Source organism: Thalassophryne amazonica, chromosome 8 (assembly GCF_902500255.1).
Source record: "Thalassophryne amazonica chromosome 8, fThaAma1.1, whole genome shotgun sequence".
Taxonomy (NCBI): Eukaryota; Metazoa; Chordata; class Actinopteri; order Batrachoidiformes; family Batrachoididae; genus Thalassophryne; species Thalassophryne amazonica.
Window position 1 is genome coordinate 45,654,216 of NC_047110.1, and position 23,520 is coordinate 45,677,735.

Below are 23,520 nucleotides of genomic sequence, written 5' to 3' on the forward strand. Positions count from 1 at the left end.
CCTAAGCTTCTTCCAACTTTAAGCCTTCACTGACACTGATTACATATTAAAGCTTAATCACACTTCATATACAGTTATATACACCTTCTCATTTCAAAACAGGACAGGCACAGAGTGTAAAATGTGACAATGTAATGAACTATAAACTTAAAGACAGTTCCTTGGATGGCACTGAGACTCAGAAAACTGTAAGCCATCATGTGCACAGATTTACAGACGTGAGATCCATCAGTTGTGAAGTGACGAATGGCCTCAATCCACAATTATTACAAAACCAAAGAGAGAGGAATGATTTCCAACAGCCTGCTGGTTTTGAACAGTGATCGTGTGATGTGAAGAAACAGAAAAGGTGTTTCTGCCCTTACCGCGCTCCCTGTATTGTGCGAAAAGGTTGGAGGGTTTCTGCCTATGCTTTTTTCCTCAAGAGAAAAGCATGGGTTGATCTTAAAGCCCGATACTGTGAGGCCACACATGACAAACCAAAGCTCCAGAAAGAATGCAGCACCACAGGCCTTAAGAAGCCTCAAAATGTGGGCTTGTGTCCAGAGCGGATGTTAGTGGTGATGAACATAAGGATCAGGAGTGCGTGCTGGGATACCGGGTGGTGGTCAAGAACCAAGAGGTATGAGTGAGACTGCACATACCGCTCTCACATTGACATTTACTGAGGCTCAGTTTAAACGAGCGCTGATGCACACAGGGGTCCGACATAATAAGGGAAGTAGGGTAATGACTTGAGGCCTGGTACACATTAGGGGATATTAAAAGCGCCAATTTAATCACTCAAGCTGCAAACTGGACTGCTCCATGGAGGAGCTAATAGCTGAAATGGATATGTTTCATTTGCACTGATTGAGATGATGAATGGACTTCTCTGATAATCACTGCCAGACATTTAGTCAAGCTGTAATTACAATTTCTGAGATACTACATATTTGTTATAATAAAATAACCAGTTATTCTGTGGTCAACACTCAGAATGCTAAATCACATGCACTACAAAAATAAATGAAAACAAGAAATACTTATAAAACAACTACCTGTTGGTTATGGTTACATGTAATAAAACTTGTTTTAACAACCTGAAATCAAATGAAATGAACCGACTGACCTAGCACTACAATAATAAGAGTTGTATAAATATACTGTGACACTGACACTGGCATAGCAGTGAAAGCTGCAGTGATGCAGAGTAGTTCCTGTAAGTTGATTAAGAAGACGCCTGTCTACAGCTGTATCTGTTGGGTTATGCTATCCAACACTGTGTTAGATCACTGAGGTGAGCCTGAGGTAGATGTCAGAGAAACAGCACATCTGTGGTTTCCAGCTCTCACTACGTCTGTAGAAACTATTGGAAATAGCAGAGTAAAAATGTGTGTGTTCATGCCAAGAGAGGGACCATACTGTGGGTGGGCCGTCAGCCTCCTGCAGGGTACCGTAATTCCTGCACTGCTTTAACAGAAACAGGTAAGTGCTACAGTAGAGCTGTTCTCACGCATGCACTGCAACCTTAAAATTGTCTGGATAACACCTGGTGGAGTAGGTGTACAGTCAGGAACATACAGATTTGGACAGGGACACAATGTTTGACATTTTCTGTCTATACACCACCACCATATATATATATATATATATATATATATATATATATATATATATATATATATATATATATATATATATATATATATGTATATACATATACACGTATGAGGAAAATAAGTATTTGAACACCCTGCGGTTTTGCAAGTTCTCCCACTTAGAAATCATGGAGGGGTCTGAAATTTTCATCTTAGGTGCATGTCCACTGTGAGAGACATAATCTAAAAAAAAAAATCCGGAAATCACAATGTATGATTTTTTTAATAATTTATTTGTATGTTACTGTTGCAAATAAGTATTTGATCCCCTACCAACCAGCAAGAATTCTGGCTCACACAGACCTGTTAATTTTTCATTAAGAGGCCCTCTTATTCTGCACTCTTTACCTGTATTAATTGCACCTGCTTGAACTTGTTACCTGCATAAAAGACACCTGTTCACACACTCAATCAATCACACTCCAACCTGCCCACCATGGCCAAGACCAAAGAGCTGTCTAAGGACACCAGGGACAAAACTGTAGACCTGCACAAGGCTGGGATGGACTACAGGACAACAGGCAAGCAGCTTGGTAGAAGACAACAACTGTTATGATTATTTATTAGAAAGTGGAAGAAACACAAGATGACTGTCAATCTCACCCGGTCTGGGATTCCATGCAAGATCTCACTTTGTGGGGTAAGGATGATTCTGAGAAAGCTCAGAACTACACAGGAGGACCTGGTCAATGACCTGAAGAGAGCTAGGACCACAGTCACAGATTACATTAGTAACACATGATGCTGTCATGGTTTAAAATTCTGCAGGGCAGCAAGGTCCCCCTGCTCAAGCCAGCACATGTCCAGGCCCATTTGAAGTTCACCAGTGACCATCTGGATGATCCAGAGGAGGCATGGGAGAAGGTCATGTGGTCAGATGAGACCAGAATAGAGCTTTTTGGAATCAACTCCACTTACCATGTTTAGAGGATGAGAACAACCCCAAGAAAACCATCCCAACCGTGAAGCATGGGGGTGGAAATATCATACTCTGGGGGTGCTCTTCTGCAAAGGCGACAGGACGACTGCACCGTATTGAAGGGAGGATGGATGGGGTCATGTATTGCGAGATTTTGGCAAACAACCTCCTTCCCTCAGAGCATTGAAGATGGGTCATGGCTGGGTCTTCCAGCATGACAATGACCCAAAACACACAGCCAGGGCAACTAAGGAGGGGCTCTGTAAGAAGCATTTCAAGGTGCTGGAGTGGCTTGGCCAGTCTCCAGACCTGAACTCAATAGAAAATCTTTGGAGGGAGCTGAAACTCCAAACCTGAAAGATTTGGAGAAGATCTGTATGGAGGAGTGGACCAAAATCCCTGCTGCAGTGTGTGCAAACCTGGTGAAAAACTACAGGAAACGTTTGACCTCTGTAACTGCAAACAAAGGCTACAGTACCAAATATTAATATTGATTTTCACAGGTGTTCAAATACTTATTTGCAGCAGTAACATACAAATAAATTATTTAAAAAAATCATACATTGTGATTTCTGGATTTTTTTTTTTTTAGTTCATGTCTCTCACAGTGGACATGCATCTAAGATGAAAATTTCAGACCCCTCCATGATTTCTAAGTGCGAGAACTTGCAAAATCGCAGGGTGTTCAAATACTTATTTTCCTCACAGTGTGTACATTATATATATATATATATATATATATATAAGGAGCTGACCACAAGTCCAAACTGAGCAATCAGGGGAGAAGGGCCTTAGTCAGGGAGGTGAGAACCCCACGTTCACTCTGTCAGAGCACCTCTTTCCTCTGTGGAGAGAGGAGAACCTTCTAGAAGGACAACCATCCCTACAGTGAAGCATGGTGGTGGCAGCATCATGCTGTGGGGATGTTTTTCAGTGTCAGGAACTGGGAGACTAGTCAGGATTGAGGAAAAGATGAATGCAGCAATGTACAGAGACATCCTGGATGAAAACCTGCTCCAGAGCGCTCTTGATCTCAGACTGGGGTGACGGTTCATCTTTCAGCAGGACAATGACCCTAAGTACACAGCCAAGACATCAAAGGAAATCTGTGCTGGCTCTGCTTTGTGTTTGCAACCCTGAACAAAAAAAGGGGGCAGCTGAAAGACAAACATGATACGTGGAAAGACAAGATGGTACTATACAGTAAATCTGTAAAGCTGTGCAAAAAGGAGACCAGTGAGACAAGCCGCTAAGACACACATGACAACTCTGGGATATGCTTCTATGGCTGTGACTGGAGAATCTGCGCACAATGCAACTTTTGTCTGTTGCGATACCAACTAAACAGTGTCATAGGGTAGAGGCACAGGGAAGGATTTTCTGAAAAAGACAACATCATATTTCAGCCATACTTTGCCCGGATTTCATTAAATAGTCCAAAAATAACAGCACCCAATTCAAGATGCAGACATTCAAAGCACTGCTCATTAAAAGGTCAATCAGCCCTGACTGAAAGCAACAGACTGACTATGTTTACATGCAGCCAATAACCCTTTCATAACCGGAATATTATCAGTTATCAAGTTGTTCACCAATGAATATGGCTTTATACACCCTGAAGAAAACCATACACCCTGAGGCCAAAGGTTTGATAACGACTGATGATAATGATGGTTAATAACGATTTTATCATATACCTACAGTAGTGTTCAGAATAATAGTAGTGCTGTGTGATTAAAAAGATTAATCCAGGTTTTGAGTATATTTCTTATTGTTACATGGGAAACAAGGTACCAGTAGATTCAGTAGATTCTCACAAATCCAATAAGACCAAGCATTCATGATACGCACACTCTTAAGGCTATGAAATTGGGCTATTGGTAAAAAGAATTTAGAAAAGGGGGTGTTCACAATAATAGCAGCATCTGCTGTTGACGCTACAAACTCAAAACTGTTATGTTCAAACTGCTTTTTTAGCAATCCTGTGAATCACTAAACTAGTATTTAGTTGTATAACCAACGTTTTTCATGATTTCTTCACATCTGCGAGGCATTAATTTTGTTGGTTTGGAACCAAGATTTTGCTCATTTACTAGTGTGCTTGGGGTCATTGTCTTGTTAAACACCCATTTCAAGGGCATGTCCTCTTCAGCATAAGGCAACATGACCTCTTCAAGTATTTTGACATATCCAAACTGATCCATGATACCTGGTATGCGATATATAGGCCCAACACCACAGTAGGAGAAACATGCCCATATCATGATGCTTGCACCACCATGCTTCACTGTCCTCACTGTGAACTGTGGCTTGAATTCAGAGTTTGGGGGTCGTCTCACAAACTCTGCGGCCCTTGGACCCAAAAAGAACAATTTTACTCTCATCAGTCCACAAAATATTCCTCCACTTCTCTTTAGGCCAGTTGATGTGTTCTTTGGCAAATTGTAACCTCTTCTGCACATCTTTTATTTAACAGAGGGACTTTGCGGGGGATTCTTGCAAATAAATTAGCTTCACACAGGTGTCATCTAACTGTCACAGCACTTACAGGTAACTCCAGGCTGTCTTTGATCATCCTGGAGCTGACCAATGGGCGAGCCTTTGCCATTCTAGTTGTTCTTCTATTCAATTTGTTGATTGTTTTTTCGTTTTCTTCCACGCGTCTGTTGTTTTTGTCCATTTTAAAGCATTGGAGATCATTGTAGATGAACAGCCTATAATTTTTGGCACCTGCGTATAAGTTTTCCCCTCTCCAATCAACTTTTTAATCAACTACGCTGTTCTTCTGAACAACGTCTTTAACGTCCCATTTTCCTCAGGCTTTCAAAGAGAAAAGCATGTTCAACAGGTGCTGGCTTCATCCTTAAATAGGGGACACCCGATTAACACCTGTTTGTTCCACAAAAATGACGAACTCACTGACTGAATGCCACACTACTATTATTGCGAACACCCCTTTTTCTACTTTTTTTTTACTAATAGCCCAACTTCATAGCCTTAAGAGTGTGCATATCATGAGTGCTTGGTCTTGTTGGATTTGTGAGAATCTACTGCATCTACTGGTACCTTGTTTCCCATGTAACAATAAGAAATATACTCAAAACCTGGATTAATCTTTTTAGTCACATAGCACTACTATTATTCTGAACACTACTGTATAAATATACCTATAAATGATAAATGTTGTATGGTTTTCTGTAGGGTGTAAAAAGCCATATTCATTGGTGAACAACTTGATAACAATTTTATCATATACAGTGGTCCCTCGTTTATCGCGGGAGTTACGTTCTAAAAAATAACCCGCGATAGGCGAAATCCGCAAAGTAGTCAGCGTTATTTTTTTCCAATTATTATAGATGTTTTAAGGCTATAAAGCCCCTCACTACACACTTTATACACTTTTCTCAAACAGGCATTAACATTTTCTCACTTTTCTCTCCTGTGTAAACACTCAAAGTTCAAACCTTAGTAGAAAAAAGAACACTTTCATATAAATTGATCGAATCAAATTTAATTTTAACGATCAACCTACGAGGTTGGACACGTAAGAAATTATTAATAGTGACTCACCAGTATTTCACAGTTCCTCTTCCTCGAGACGCTGCTCCGCTGTCCGGATTGGCTGATAACTCGGGTGGTATGAAAAATATTACCCGTCTGTGAAAAGTGTGTATTGCTATTTATTCTTTAGTGTTTTATCCAATCATATTGGCATATCATTTATAGTTAGATGATAATAGCAATAACCCGATTGCACACAGCCATGTAAACACCCGCAAAAACTCGAACATGCTCATATTCCGGTTTTTAAAAACCCGAATATGACCCCTGGGTTACTCCTTTTCTAACCCGAATATCAGGTCATATAAACATGCATTGGAATATCCCCAAAGAAAGGAACATTATTTTGTGTTCTGCGCATGTCCTATCCGCAAGGAATCTTGGTCTTTTGAGTACGGCAACTACTTGTATGCGGCGCGCGCAACCCACCGGACACCACAGAAGCAGAGGTAAACAAGCATGGGGAAATCCAGACGCGGCAGCACAGCACCACACTTTTGGAGCAAGGAGGAAACCAAGTACTTCATTAGTATTGTGCAAGACATGAATATAATGTCTTTTATTGACAGTAGAAAGTACAGAGATGACTTCCGGTATGGCGGATAGACGAGCAGCTGCTTAATTTTACATTTTCCAGCGGGTCCAACTTCCCCTGGCATTTATATACTGAAATTATAATCAGAAAGCAGCTTAACAAATATGCCAGGGGGCAACAAAAGAAAGACAAGAGGAAATACGTATTCAAGTTGACAAAGAAGAAGAGACTTTTTCACCGAGTGAAAGTGACGGCGACCAGAGCGATAGCAACAAGCTAGGTGAGCGTAGCGCGCAAGCTAACAAGCTAACAACCGATAGCATGGAGGTTATGAGAAACAGCATTATCGCCGAAATTCAAAAAGTATACACGGAAGTCCAATAACTCAGTCACAATACCGGACAACTTAAGAATGACCTCTTTGAGTTCAGTGAAGAAATGAACTCCAGACTCAACATTGTGGAGAACAATGTTAACCAAATAAAAGAATCGAAGCAACCGAGGAGCGAGTAATGGAGATGGAGGAATTCAGCACGGATGTGAAAGATGCTTTATCCTACACACTTGATCTTCAGGACGAGATTCAAACTCATCTTGAATCACTTGAAGCATTTTCCCGCAGAAACAACATCCGGATCCACGGAATAAAGGAGCAAGCTGAAGGGAATGATATGACGGGATTCATCGAGAATTTCATCAAAACTGAACTGTCTCTTCCCCATACCACTCTGGGAATACAATGTTGCCACCGCTCCAATGCTCCTCAGCCTCCCGAGGACTCCAACCCAAGATCTATAGTAGTGTGCTTTCTCGAGTTCAAGACTAAAGAACTTGTACTTCAATCAGCATGGAACAAGAAAGTCATTATGTTCAAGGAAAGACGTGTTTTTTTCTAACACGACTATACAGGAGACACTCTGTCAAAAAGAAAAGCATACATCCCCATACGGAGAGCGCTGAAAGAAAAAAAATATTAATTTCCAGACACTGCACCCTGCACGACTACCACCTTCAAACTGGCCCCGTGATCTACAACAACGCAAGAGACACAGCAGAAGACTTAAAGCGGAAAGGAGTGATAGACGGAAACATCCCGACACAAACAACGATGGGAAGACCAGCGGGCGTGAGGATGTCCAAACCACATTGGCAAAAAGTGGATTCTCCACGACGCAAACAGGAATCAAGGATCAAAAGTATCCAAGAAAGATTAAAGGAGTTTCTACGTGACGCAGATGCTTCTTAAGGGCTTCTTCTCTACTCGATGTGAAACGATATATGACACTTTCCTTATCCAAACGTCAATCTTGACCCAGACACTGGATAGCGATTGCTTGTTTTTCCGTTCTGCGCACTGCTATGGACCAGCAGTCCGCGCTGTCAGGGGCTCCCTTGTTCCGCAGGGACTCTCCTCTCAACTTCAAAGTGGATAATCCACTTCACTTGTGGAAGTCACTGTTATATTATGTTGTTCATCAATGTTATCACTGTTATTATTGTTCTTCTAGACCAACCTTTTTGTTTATGCTTAGCCACATACTCTATAATTTACATTGTGTTGACTTGATTAAGTAAAATTAATAGACAAAAGTATAATTTTATTTCCCTTAACGTAAACGGCTTACATAACCCAATAAAACGTAGTAAAATAATCAGTAAAATTAAACGCGAGAAACAAGAAGTGATATTTTGGCAAGAGACGCATCTTAACGACACTGAGCATTAAAAAATTAAAAATGGTTCAAACATACTTACTATTCATCTTTCAAAAAAGGAAATGCGAGAGGAGTGGCAATTCTTATTTCAAACAAAATCAACTTTGAGTTAACTTCGCAAATTTCTGACACTGAAGGAAGATATGTGCTAGTAAAGGGTTTGATTGATGATAAAAAACTGACATTACTTAATGTTTATCGCCCTCCCGGAAATGATAAGCAGTTTGTTAAAAAAAATATTCAACTTAATATGTACTGAAATATCTGGCGTACTAGTACGTGCTGGAGACTGGAATGCTCATTTATCCCCTTCTCTTGACTCTTCCACAAATAAGAGGATACAACCTCCAGCAATACTGATTAACAAATTGCTTAAAGAAGTGGGTATGAAAGATGTGTGGCGAGATTTTCATCCACATGAGAAATGCTTTACCTTTTTTTCCTCATTCACGTACTATGTTATCTAGACTAGACTATTTTTTCATGCTCAGCTCAGACAGGCACAGAATTATTCAATGTGAAATTGGAGTACGAGATGTTTCAGACCATGCAGGAGTATATTTGACTTTACATTTAGATACCAAGCGAAAAGAAACCCTTTGGAGACTTAAAAATAACCTCCTTAATGATATAGACCTTAAAAAATATGTAGAAGAACAATTAACAGACTACACATATCATAATGATAACGATGAAACTTCACCTAGTGTGATATGGGACGCAGCAAAAGCAGTTTTGAGAGGAAGGCTTATAATGTGGTCATCAATTAAAAAGAAAGAGAAAGAGAAACTAATTTCAGACAAGACTGCTGAACTAAAATTCTTAGAACACACGAGAAACAAAGACAACGATACGCTGCAAAAAATCCTTTCAGTTAAACAAGTATTAAACAATCTATATGACGATCACATAGAAAGGAAAGCAAAATTTATTAAACAAAATTATTACGAGAATGGACCAAGAGCTAAAAAGTTACTTGCCTGGAGGACACAAAAACTACAAGCCAGCCGCAATATTCACAAGATAAGAGACCCAGTTAATAACACAGTACAATATAATTTAGAAGAGATTCAGACATCCTTTATAACACAGTACAATATAATTTAGAAGAGATTCAGACATCCTTTATTACTTATTATACAAATTTATATTCTCAGCCATCTGCAGCAGATGCAACTATAGTAGAGAATTTTCTTACAAAATTAGACTTACCTTTGATAGGAAGAGAACAAAACAAAAAACTTACACAAAAAATAACAGAAAAAGAAATCGATAAAGCAATTTCAAACTTAAAGGGAAACAAAATGCCAGGCTCCGACCGGTTTCTCTCAGAGTGGTACAAATATTTTAGACAAAAAAATTATACCTTTGCTTAAATCTTGCTTTGATTATGTGCTCACAGTAGGTACAATACCTAAATCCTGGAATCAAGCCCTTATCTCTGTAATACCAAAAACAGGGAAAGATGCAACTGAATGCGGCTCATATCGGCCTGTATCAATACTAAATGTAGATTATAAAATATTTACAACTATCCTTGCAAAAAGACTAGAACACATTATCCCAGAATTAATAGATACTGATCAGACGGGATTTGTGAAAGGGAGCCAGGCACACGACAACATCCGCAGAGCCCTTCACCTTGTAAAATACATGACAAACACAGAGTCAGTTGTTTTAAGCCTTGATGCTGAAAAGGCTTTTGACTCTGTCTGATGGGAGTTTTTATTTCTGACCTTAAAACGTTTTGGCTTTGATGATCAATTCATCCAATGTCTCAAATCACTATACCATTCCCCCACAGCCACGATAAAAATGAATGGGGATCTCTCCTGTGAAATTTCACTGAAAAGGGGATGTAGGCAAGGATGCGGCCTCAGTGCAACCTTATTCACATTGTATATTGAGCCACTAGCACAAGCAATTAGAGAAATAGATAATATGAAAGGCGTCTTTGTAAAAGACAAAGAATATAAAATTTGTCTATATGCCGACGATGTTTTGCTTACACTTACCAAACCTGAGACCAGCTTAACCACATTAATAACCCTACTCGATACATTTGGATCATACTCTGGTTACAAATTAAATTTCCAAAAAACTCAAATCCTCACTTACAATTATAAACCGAGTAAAAATGTCCTAAAACGCTTACAGTGTAATTGGAACAACTGTATAATTAAATACCTAGGCGTCCAAATACCCAAGGATCCAAATGACCTTTTCAAATACAATTATGACCCCCTGACAAACAATATTAATGAACATGTATCATAGAATTGAAATGATAAAAATGACCATATTACCTAAATTACTATATCTATTTTTGGCATTACCAATCGAAGTGTCCTCCAGGCAATTTCTTGAATGGAACAGAATGATTTCTAGTTTCATTTGGAATAAACAACGCCCACGAATAAAATATGAAACCATGCAATTAAGTAAGAGCGAAGGAGGCATGGCTCTCCCTTGTCTTGAAAGTTATTACAAGGCCGCACAGCTTAGAGTTTTGGTTTTGTGGTGTGACTCAACTGAGGATGCCAAATGCAAAGGAATTGATCAAGCAGAGACTGGTGTTCCCCTTCCCTCTATTTTGGGAGACAAACAGAAAATTAAATTACTTTTAAACAGTGTAAATGTTTACATAAAAACACCATTAAATATTTGGTTTAAAGAATCTAGAAAAGAGGCCTTTGAAAAAGCTGCATGAATTTTGCGTTGGCCTGCTTATGATACACAATTTACTCCCTCCAAATTTGATAGCAAATTCCAATACTGGTGTAACAAAGGGATAACTGCGTATTGGAAAATATCAGATGGCAACATAAAAAGCTTCCAACAACTAGCAACTGATTACGCCTTGGAGAAGGATGATTTCTACATGTACCTTCAGTTGAGACATCACTTCAATAATAATATCAGAAATACAAAACAAGAAATTGATGACTTGGTCGGACTTATCTTGGACGTATGCAAAGGGAAACTTACTAAAAAGTATGTTTCCTCCACATATTCTGTTTTGCAAATAAGAAGAACAATTTCAACTATGTACATAAAACAGAAATGGGAAAAAGAGGCCGGAATTAAATTAACAGAAGATGATTGGCTAAATATATGTAAAACTATCACGACAACCTCAAGCTCAGATTTGTGGAGAGAATTTATGTGGAAGAACACAATGAGATATTTTACAACACCTAAAATCAAAGAACATCACCAAAAGCCATATACAGGGCAATTGTTGGAGGAATTGTGGACAGTCATCAGCTGGACATTACCACATATTCTGGAACTGCCCCAAAATCGCCACCTATTGGGCAGACATATTAAAAATAATCAAGACTGTAACCAGACTTAAAATACATGAAACTTTCAGTGTATTTTACTTAGGAAATATACAACCCCTGGCAAAAATTATGGAATCACCGGCCTCGGAGGATGTTCATTCTGTTGTTTAATTTTGTAGGAAAAAAAGCAGATCACAGACATGACATAAAACTAAAGTCATTTCAAATGGCAACATTCTGGCTTTAAGAAACACTATAAGAAATCAAGAAAAAATGATTGTGGCAGTCAGTAACGGTTACTTTTTTAGACCAAGCAGAGGAAAAAAATATGGACTCACTCAATTCTGAGGAATAAATTATGGGATCACCCTGTAAATTTCCATCCCCAAAACTAACACCTGCATCAAATCACATCTGCTCGTTGACATTAACCCTATGTCATGAAATTGACCCTATGTGTCTTTTTGCAAGGAATGTTTTCACAGTTTTTGCTCTATGGCAAGATGCATTATCTTCTTGAAAAATGATTTCATCATCCTTAAATATCAGAAAAGTGTCCAAAATATCAACGTAAACTTGTGCATTTATTGATGATGTAATGACAGTCATCTCCCCAGTGCCTTTACATGACATGCAGCCCCATATCATCAATGACTGTGGAAATTTACATGTTGTCTTCAGGCAGTCATCTTTATAAATCTCATTGGAACGGCACCAAACAAAAGTTCCAGCATCATCACCTTGCCCAATGCAGATTCGAGATTCATCACTGAATATGACTTTCATCCAGTCATCCACAGTCCACGATTGCTTTTCTTTCGCCCATTGTAACCTTGTTTTTTTCTGTTTAGGTGTTAATGATGGCTTTCGTTTAGCTTTTCTGTATGTAAATCCCATTTCCTTTAGGCGGTTTCTTACAGTTCGGTCACAGACGTTGACTCCAGTTTCCTCCCATTCATTCCTTATTTGTTTTGTTGTGCATTTTCGATTTTTGAGACATATTGCTTTAAGTTTTCTGTCTTGACACTTTGATGTCTTCCTTGGTCTACCAGTATGTTTGCCTTTAACAACCTTCCCATGTTGTTTGTATTTGGTCCAGAGTTTAGACACAGCTGACTGTGAACAACCAACATCTTTTGCAACATTGCGTGATGATTTACCCTCTTTTAAGAGTTTGATAATCCTCTCCTTTGTTTCAACTGACATCTCTCGTGTTGGAGCCATGATTCATGTCAGTCCACTTGGTGCAACAGCTCTCCAAGGTGTGATCACTCCTTTTTAGATGCAGACTAACAAGCAGATTTGATTTGATGCAGGTGTTAGTTTTGGGGATGAAAATTTACAGGGTGATTCCATAATTTATTCCTCAGAATTGAGTGAGTCCATATTTTTTTCCTCTGCTTGGTCTAAAAAAGTAACAGTTACTGACTGCCACAATCTTTTTTTTCTTGATTTCTTATAGGGTTTCTTAAAGCCAGAAAGTTGCCATTTGAAATGACTTTAGTTTTGTGTCATGTCTGTGATCTGCTTTTTTCTACAAAATTAAACAGCTGAATGAACATCCTCCGAGGCCGGTGATTCCATAATTTTTGCCAGGGGCTGTACCTACCGGGATGAGAAAAAAGGATCGTTACCTCCTTCAGATATTACAGGCAGCCAGCAAAAAAGCAATAACCAGAAGATGGCTACAAGAAGAACTCCCCACCCTTACAGAATGGATGAACATTGTTAACGAAATATACGAGATGGAAAAAATAACTTTTTCTCTGAGACAATCTTTGGACAAAGGGAAACTGTTTTGGGAAAAATGGACATCATATATTTACTCTTGATGTAAGCAATTGTTTAATGACACAGACATACATAGAGATGATGCAACGTATGATGGCTTTCAATATCTTTATTTCTGAATGTATCTTATTTTTGGTAAAATCGGTCTATTATGTTGTTTAATTATGATTTGTGTTTTCTTTGTTATGTTTGAAAAAACTAAAACTTAAATAAACATAAAGTTTAAAAAAAAAAAGAAAGTACAGAGATAGCGACATTTACAAGAAGGTGGCTGAAAAGTTACGCGAAGCAGGATTTGCACGTACATCAGACCAAATCAAGCACCAGTGGAGGACGTGCGTTGCTGTTTAGATGGGGATATTCCAAATAATACTAATGACCATGTATACAGGAGCAACTCTGTCTGCTTAAGCATGTAAACGGGTTATTCCTAGTGATTCACAAACCAGAATATTGACCTTATCCCAAATATTAACGGCAAGTAAACGTAGCCACTGACATTAGCTTGTCTTAAACTCCTCACCAATTCATTAAATATTGCAGACCATTGATTCCCAAAGGTAAGGTACCGCATTTAGACTATTAAGAGTTGGGGGGGTTCAACTGATTCTTAAGATGGATCAGGATACACAGCGTAAAGTGAACAAAACACACACACACACTCACACACACACAAATGAAAATAAGAGGCGACAGCAGTATGAAACTTTGAATGATTTTCTACTGCCATGAAGAAAGCTACATTGGAATCACCACCGTTTCTTGATCCATGTCACACAGGATCTACTGGAGAGGAGGGAATAACTGAAGATGTTTGTTGTTGTTGTTTTGGTTAACTTGTTTATTTATTGAGGATTGCCTTATGCCAAAATATAAATAAAGGCAATGGATTCAACAGAATACAAAATTAAGAAGAGAGGCTGTTTCATGAAGAAAATCCAAGTACCTTTTCAATTTCCAGAGCTTTAGCTTTAATGGCCTCCAACCGGCGAGCCTTAATGTCTTCCTCTGGTGTCGACTTCGGCTCCACGCTGGCAGCAACCACCTCCTCTGGCTCCTCCACAGATGCAACACTTTTTTCCTGGCAGGTCAAAGAGGAAGGGTTAATAGTAAGGTCAAAAGGTTTAGAAACTGGTTTTGATTTCAAAGTGTGTAGTAGAGTTGAAGACGCACACCTCTGCTCTCCAACTGGTGTTTCAATACTACAATACATTCCTCATTATACATGCTGGATGTCACCAGAATTTATTTACCATTTCCAATACATATCGACGATTAAAGGCTATTGACAGCTAAAAAAAAAACCTCATGTACACAAATATAAAATTAAAAGAACACAACCAAAATAACCATCAACCACAGAAGACGCTCTTCAGTCCTCACAAGTTTGGACCAAATCGAATGCTTCATTTAGTACAATCACATGAAGCAAAGCAAGGGTACTGGGATTTAAGCACCAGACAAAGCATGAATTCTGTGTGGAATTCCACTTACAGAGACATGAAACCAGATGTAATGCACGTCAGATTATTAATGCTAGACAATGCTTTTAGAACAGGGTGCTATTGTGTTAACACAAATTAATATAAATGTACAAAACAAAGATTTGTACTGACTTTTTATGAGGGATGGGTATCGAGAACCAGTTCCTTTCAGGTATCATTAAGAAATGATTCGATCCACCGACATCAATAACCTTTTTGCTTAATGATTCCCTTATCGGTTCTTCAGAGTAGCCATTGTTTTTGGGGGTGTTTGTCAGGAAAATGATAATTTCTCTACATTGATTACAGACCCTGCAGCGGGTCTGTAATCAACTTTTCTGCAGCGTAGCTTTGCTCTGAACCTTGAACCAATCGAAGCAGTGATTCGTAGATCAAAGCAGTGCATCAATCTGGTGCTTCGTTGGTTCATTGTTTTATTTCACTTTATCTTAATTTTCCCCGCTAAAACCCTAAATAGCATATGTCTGTGAGTAATATTTCCCTTTTTTATGTTAAACCGACCTGTTATGGTCTTCTGAAACAGTTGATCGATGTATTTTATAACTTAAAAACAGGACCGATGCTAAAGCGTTAGCATGTCTATGGCGTTTTCAATGTTAAAGTTTAGCATTAAGGTGTTATAATCTCAGCACGTTTATGTGCATGTTTTCTGTATAATAATGGCTCAGAGTTCGTTGTAGTAAAACTGTCAAATTGTATTTTTTATTTATTTTTATTCATATATTAATAATAATAGCAACAACAACAATAACAGTAATAATAACTCACAACTAATAATGCTACAATACAATTTTAGAGAAAGAGACAAAAAGAACTAGATGAAACAAAACAACAGAAAAGATAAAACCAACTAACAATGAAAATAAATACATACAGAAATAAATAACTATTTCCTGAACACCCAGTGACTCTTACACCTCCAATTCATCCCTGTTTTATTTAAGTTTAATGACAACTTGTTTCGGTCAAACCATATTTTCAATTTGTTAATTTCTTCAGTGATTTCCTCCAGAACTATCTGCCAAGCTAGAAAACTGCTGCATCCTAGTAAGAGCAGAATACTACTGGAATGAATCTGAATAAGGAAAGTTGCTTTTTTTTCTCACCAAAATGGATGCTGCACTCACTGCAGTTTATTGTCTGGAATAGTCCCAGATTGCATTTCAGAGCTTCTAGAATTCAAACATTACTGTGCGGGTGGTTTTGGGGGATAATTTTGGGTTTCAGCTTTTTTAGTTTTTCACACGCTTTCATCCCTGAATATGTCAATCGTGAGTCACTTTTGTGCGGATTAAAGTCACTAACTGGGACTCCTGTCTTGTTGCGAGAAAAAAATGAGAATCGTCCTAGGGCTGCAGCTATCGAATATTTTTGGAATAGAATATTCTATCGATTAATCGAGTAATCGGATAAAAAGTACCTTTGTGTTTTTAAACAATATCAGTAGTGGCAGGGCTCTCCCTAAAGCAGTGGCACAATGTTTCTGTGCCATCATGCAGATTTTTAAGTTTAAGGTGTTCCCTCTCTCTGTTTTGCCGGGTTATTAATTTTTTCATATTAAGAGTTTTAGAGCTTTGCCAAACCATAAGCCCAGGCAGTCTGTGAAATCTTCAGTCCGCGGACAGTGCATTCTTTTTTCCTTCTTATTGCATATTTCATTTGCATTTTTTATTACTGTGATTTATTCAGTCTTTAGTGTATATTTATACATGCCGTACAGAGTGTAGCTGAAACCAAAGTCAAATTCCTTTTCTGTGTATACTTGGCGAATAACACAGCCTTTGAAAAATGGCTGTGGATTGCAGCATTTCCACAAAAGCTGCCTGTTGATAAAAACTCTTACTAAATCTGAATTAAAGCTTTTTTTAAATCATTAAAAATGACTCATTTAAAGTGCACGTTCTTTCACTTCATCTTGCGGAGGTGGCGAACGACCAGTGGAGCAAAACGTGTTTTTAAAAAAAAATATATACAAACACACTGCTTCACTTTAAATGCGCAATAAGTCTGTTTCAGACAATCTACGCAGACCCTTTCTCTTAAAAGGCTTTATTTTACTCAGCGTGTGGCCTTGCAAACTTGTAGCATCGCCTGCTACATTGAATAGCACTATGGTCTTCTTCTGTGTTTTTTGTGGGAGCGTTACAGTGCCACATACAGGCCTGGCGTATGTACTACAGCTTTAAACAAAGCCTCGAGGCAAAGAATTTGCCTCAAACATTTTTTGTAATCAAATTATTTGAATTAGTCGAATTGTTTCAGCCCTAAATTGTCCTCCATTCTGTTCACACAGCTCCAAATGCTGCGCGGCTCTCTGCCGAGTCAAGTTAGAACGATAGAGTCGAGTAGGAATTAATAAATTCAAAGTGAAACGCTGTTTAAATCAAATGACACCTCTTTCCAAACATTGTAATACAAACAAACTGAAATCGATCAAAACGTTTTTGCCTCCCAAAATGAGACGTCCTGCGCTGACGTGCAGCATCCGGCTGAGCTCAGCTCAGAGGTATGGAGAGACATTCATGCCAAAATGTCTGAGGAAATGCTTTTGACAGAAACTACAGATTTTGTTTATTTTTATTTATGTCCAGAGATCAAGGATCCAGTGACCAATTTAAAATGTTGTTGACATAGAAAAACCTGTAAAGCCTACCTTTAGTACACAAAAAATTCACAAGAGGTATCGATAAGGGAATCGATAAGGAATCGGATCAATAAGCGGAATCGATAATGGCATCAATATCAATTAAAATCTTATCAATACCCATCCCTAATTTTTATTATTGGTTTCACTGTTTTTTTTTTATTTCACACTATCCTACTTTAAGAGAATTAAGGTGGGTAATATAAGTGAAATGGCAGTACCGATAACAAGCACTGACATTCTTGGGCTTTCACTGTTATATTACATTAAATACAAATGACAGCTCTATGTGCATGCTCATGAAATACTGTATTAGATATTGGTTAGAGTAAATATTTTGTGATGAAATATCTGAATGGACAAACATGTCAACCCCTTTATAGAAGCACACAAAAGTGTCGCTTATACATGTAACAGGGGATTTCATGTGTCAGTGAGCATGCCTGGAAGGAAGTAGCCCTTGCAAAACGCATCATGAGATAGTCTGTATACCTACAGCCGGCATCCATGGATATAAACAAAAACAGATGCGATACTGTGAAGCCAATTTTGGACCCAGAAGATGTACATGGAGCTGTTATTAACTCACCATTTGAGGCAGCAACAGTAGTGGAATTAAAAAGATAGTTGAGTACAGAATTGCAAGTTTAAAATGCAAGAAAAAAGATCTGATAGAGAGGTGAGTTACAACTAACTTGCCTCTAGGAGTTATTACCTTGTGAGTTATGGGGTAAATTGCACATATTTAGAGGTTATATGCTCAACAAAAATATAAACGCAACACTTTTGGTTTTGCTCCCATTTTGTATGAGATGAACTCAAAGATCTAAAACTTTTTCCACATACACAATATCACCATTTCCCTCAAATATTGTTCACAAACCAGTCTAAATCTGTGATAGTGAGCACTTCTCCTTTGCTGAGATAATCCATCCCACCTCACAGGTGTGCCATATCAAGATGCTGATTAGACACCATGATTAGTGCACAGGTGTGCCTTAGACTGTCCACAATAAAAGGCCACTCTGAAAGGTGCAGTTTTGTTTTATTGGGGGGGATACCAGTCAGTATCTGGTGTGACCATCATTTGCCTCATGCAGTGCAACACATCTCCTTCGCATAGAGTTGATCAGGTTGTCAATTGTGGCCTGTGGAATGTTGGTCCACTCCTCTTCAATGGCTGTGCGAAGTTGCTGGATATTGGCAGGAACTGGTACACACTGTCGTATATGCCGGTCCAGAGCATCCCAAACATGCTCAATGGGTGACATGTCCGGTGAGTATGCTGGCCAGGCAAGAACTGGGACATTTTCAGCTTCCAAGGATTGTGTACAGATCCTTGCAACATGGGGCTGTGCATTATCCTGCTGCAACATGAGGTGATGTTCTTGGATGTATGGCACAACAATGGGCCTCAGGATCTCGTCACGGTATCTCTGTGCATTCAAAATGCCATCAATAAAATGCACCAGTGTTCTTCGTCCATAACAGACGCCTGCCCATACCATGATTAGTGCACAGGTGTGCCTTAGACTGTCCATAATAAAAGGCCACTCTGAAAGGTGCAGTTTTATCACACAGCACAATGCCACAGATGTCGCAAGATTTGAGGGAGCGTGCAATTGGCATGCTGACAGCAGGAATGTCAACCAGAGCTGTTGCTCGTGTATAGAATGATCATTTCCCTACCATAAGCCGTCTCCAAAGGCGTTTCAGAGAATTTGGCAGTACATCCAACCAGCCTCACAACCGCACACCATGTGTAACCACACCAGCCCAGGACCTCCACATCCAGCATGTTCACCTCCAAGATCCAAGATCTTTGGTTATGCAAACAATTGGTTTGCATAACCAAAGAATTTCTGCACAAACTGTCAGAAACCGTCTCAGGGAAGCTCATCTGCATACTCATCATCCTCATCGGGGTCTTGACCTGACTCCAGTTCGTCGTCATAACCGACTTGAGTGGGCAAATGCTCACATTCGCTGGTGTTTGGCACGTTGGAGAGGTGTTCTCTTCACGGATGAATCCCGGTTCACACTGTCCAGGGCAGATGGCAGACAGCGTGTGTTGTGTCGTGTGGGTGAGCGGTTTTCTGATGTCAATGTTGTGGATCGAGTGGCCCATAGTGGCGGTGGGGTTATGGTATGGGCAGTCTAAGGCACACCTGTGCACTAATCATGGTATGGGCAGGCGTCTGTTATGGACGAAGAACACAGGTGCATTTTATTAATGGCATTTTGAATGCACAGAGATACCGTGACGAGATCCTGAGGCCCATTGTTGTGCCATACATCCAAGAACATCACCTCATGTTGCAGCAGGATAATGCACAGCCCCATGTTGCAAGGATCTGTACACAATTCTTGGAAGCTGAAAATGTCCCAGTTCTTGCCTGGCCGGCATACTCACCGGACATGTCACCCATTGAGCATGTTTGGGATGCTCTGGACCGGCGTATACGACAGTGTGTACCAGTTCCTGCCAATATCCAGCAACTTCGCACAGCCATTTAAGAGGAGTGGACCAACATTCCACAGGCCACAATTGACAACCTGATCAACTCTATGCGAAGGAGATGTGTTGCACTGGATGAGGCAAATGGTGGTCACACCAGATATCCCCCCCAATAAAACAAAACTGCACCTTTCAGAGTGGCCTTATATTGTGGACAGTCTAAGGCACACTTTGGGCGCTGGAGAGCGCGCCGTCCTTCACCTTGCCAAGACAGCTGACTATTTATGTTGTACACGGATTATTGCACATGAGGGGGAATAAATTTGTTTCTTGGAACCGCTTTCTGGTTATTTAGCGCTGGGCCATTGTCAGATGCTGGTTCGGTTCTCTGACCCGCATCAGCACATAACAGTAGTTCCCGGCCAGTACTAAATGGACCCAGCGGCAGAAGCGGTTCCATTTGCGGAAAGAGTTCAAGAACACTTGGAGAAGATATGGGAGCAATTACAGCATCTCGCAAACCAAATTAAACAAACAGATGCCCGCGTTACGGAGCTCGCAGCGCAAGCCGTTCCGCTTCCTGCTGCTCCAGCTGCGGCACCATCGATACCGGTGCAGATAACTCCGTCACCCAGAGAGTCGGCTTCCGAACCAATTATTTGTCATCCGGAACCTTATGCGGGAAACGTTGAAGCCTGTGCTCCGTTTTTGATGCAATGTTCTCTGGTTTTTGCTCAGCGACCGGCTTCCTTCTCTTCTGATGGTAGCCGTGTCTCATATGTGACAAATGTGCTTCGAGGTGACGCCCTAGCTTGGGTCACTGCGTTGTGGAGCAATAACTCTCCATTGTTAGGATCCTTTAAGGATTTCTCCCGGGAGTTACGATTGGTTTTTGACCATCCGGTGAAAACAAATACCACTGCCCAACGGTTGCTGAATCTCAGGCAGGGGAGGCGGAGTGCGGCGGATTATTCCGTTGATTTCCGAATTTTTTCTGCTCAGTCCGGTTGGAATGCCGCAGCTTTGAGAGGAGTGTTTGTGGATGGTTTGAACGATTTATTAAAAGACGAGCTAGCAGTCTGTGACGAACCAAAAGATTTAGATGAGCTAATATCTTTGGTTATTCGTCTAGATGATCGGATAAAGGAGCATGGACGCGAGAGAGGGCGGACATCTGAGTGGGTCTTTCCGTCTCGGGGCTTTCCGACACAGATCAGGGCCGCCTCTTCTTCGCCCCACTGAGACTCCTCCGACGGGACCTCTGGCTCCTCTTGCGGATGAGTCCATGCAGCTCGGACGAGCTGAAACAGCCATAACAGCTCACTATCACAGATTTAGACTGGTTTGTGAACAATATTTGAGGGAAATGGTGATATTGTGTATGTGGAAAAAGTTTTAGATCTTTGAGTTCATCTCATACAAAATGGGAGCAAAACCAAAAGTGTTGTGTTTATATTTTTGTTGAGTGTACATATATCAAATGTAGAGAGGTGATTTCCAACTAACTTGCCTCTAGGAGTTATTACCTTGTGAGTTATGGGGTAAACTGCACATATTTATAGGTTATACATATATCAAATGTTCATAAAATGCTTAATATTTAGTCTTTTTCCATGGGAAAAACTGTTGTAATGGAGTTAATAAAAGATTATTAACCAAACAAGCAAGGTTAGTAATTTATTTATTATATGGCTATAATGGCTACATGGTCATTAGAAGCGTATCTGTTTGCGGTCAAAGTGTCAGAAACTAGTGTTGCAGGGAGGACAGGTGGGCCATATGACCTAAAATTAATCTCGTGGTATTTTTTTGTTTTTTGGATGGTAACATATTATATCACAGCATTAATGGTTTTGCACTGTATGCCACCTTAAATAATTATCTTATTTGACAAAGAGTATAACCTAGACTATTTTCAGTTTAAAATCTGCTCCCTCAAAGCTAAATTAGGGAAAAACTTCACAGACACAGTTAAATGTTTAACAAATCATCACTGTGTTTAATTAACGATGTTTAAAGCTTAAATGAGCCTACAGTGCAAAAATCTGGTTCACACAACAGAATCACGTGAAAATGATGTGAAAGCCTGAAAAGTATTTAAGGGGTGTTTTGACTGTCGTGCAGAGCTCAAGAGACAGGGAGGAGGGAGTTAATGATCATACAGACCACCTCTGTCTCCAATCACAGTCTCTGTGCTGCAGTACTGATCAGAGCTGTGTAGAAATTATTAACTTCCAAATTAGTGGATATTTGGCATTATGTTTCATGAATTCACCAGTGTTATTTTTTCACTGATGTTATTAAAAAAATATTTCTGGTATGGCAGGGGCTCTCTAGTGCTATAGGGGAAAAATCCTAACATGGCGCACTATCACACCGGTGATGACTGTGACACCAGTGTACTGCCCACCCCAAGTAAAGACATTCACTAACCTCAGTAATAACATTCTTGTCTGAAAGATCTTGGTCTTTGAGGTTGAGGGATGCCTGGGAAGAGCTTGTGTTGTCAACAGTTCGCTGGACAGAGATTTCTCGTGATGCCGATACCTACACAGGAGAATGAATCTTTAGGATGACTTTGTGTTATTACAAAAACATGTCAAAACCCAAGGTGGTGAGTCCTATACACAGGCATTTTATGTAGTAGGGTGTAGTAGATTTGGAGATATTTATGCTTGTGCCATTCCAGAGAGAACTTTACAAAAGATGGCACTTCATCAAATACAATAAATATTTGAAAGGCTCTTTTGTTGTTACAATATCATTGTAATTTCTCCTTTTGCATTCAAAGACTGTTTTAATTTCACTGCCAGATATCAGAATCACAATAATTCTCTGTTGCATGGCCACATCAAATATATGATTGTGCACTCTTCAGGTGAGTCAAATAAAGAAACCGCCTTCATTTCTAAGAATACAGGTAAAGACAAAGTAATTATAGTTTATTTACATGTACAAGTGAAATTCCATAACTCATATTAGCTGCAAATATTGCTGTGGCAGCAATACAAATTTAGACTGCCTTCATGGAGGTTTTACCTTTGAAGATCCTGAGCTGTGAGAGGAGTCCTCCACAGTAATGCTGGCAGTGTTGTCAGTTGTCACACTGGGCTTTTCTATATATAAAATGACATGAGAGATATAAACCAAAGGTAGAGTGAACAAACAAGCACATCCATTCCCAGATTAAATAAAATAAAACAGACTAGCAACTACTGAAATAAGTCAATAACTGACTTGACATTTTAACAAAAGGTACAACAGCGCCACAGCTTATTCCCCCTTGTGTCACTTATATATGTTACGCAATTTAATGGCAATAAATGCCACCTGTGGTCTTCCAGTTGGCAATGTAATAAAAACTATCACAAGTACTTATTATGGATCACCCTAAGCAGGTGCTACGACCTCAACTGGTTCCTTTTGAGTTGAACAACCAATCATCAGTTCATCTCAATTTCCTGG

At 39.5% G+C, this 23,520-nt stretch overlaps 1 protein-coding gene across 2 annotated transcripts in view; it reads right to left on the minus strand.

Moving 5' to 3' along the window:
- Nucleotides 1–23,520, minus strand: part of LOC117515515 (periphilin-1-like) — a 59,896-nt gene that overhangs the window by 7,296 nt on the left and 29,080 nt on the right. For both annotated transcript variants that reach the window (XM_034176096.1, XM_034176095.1), the window contains 3 exons: nucleotides 23,095–23,171; nucleotides 22,489–22,602; nucleotides 14,395–14,529 (listed from right to left, as the gene is read on the minus strand). In XM_034176096.1, the coding sequence (XP_034031987.1) occupies nucleotides 14,395–14,529; nucleotides 22,489–22,602; nucleotides 23,095–23,171 (326 nt within the window). The remainder of the gene's footprint in view (nucleotides 1–14,394; nucleotides 14,530–22,488; nucleotides 22,603–23,094; nucleotides 23,172–23,520) is intronic.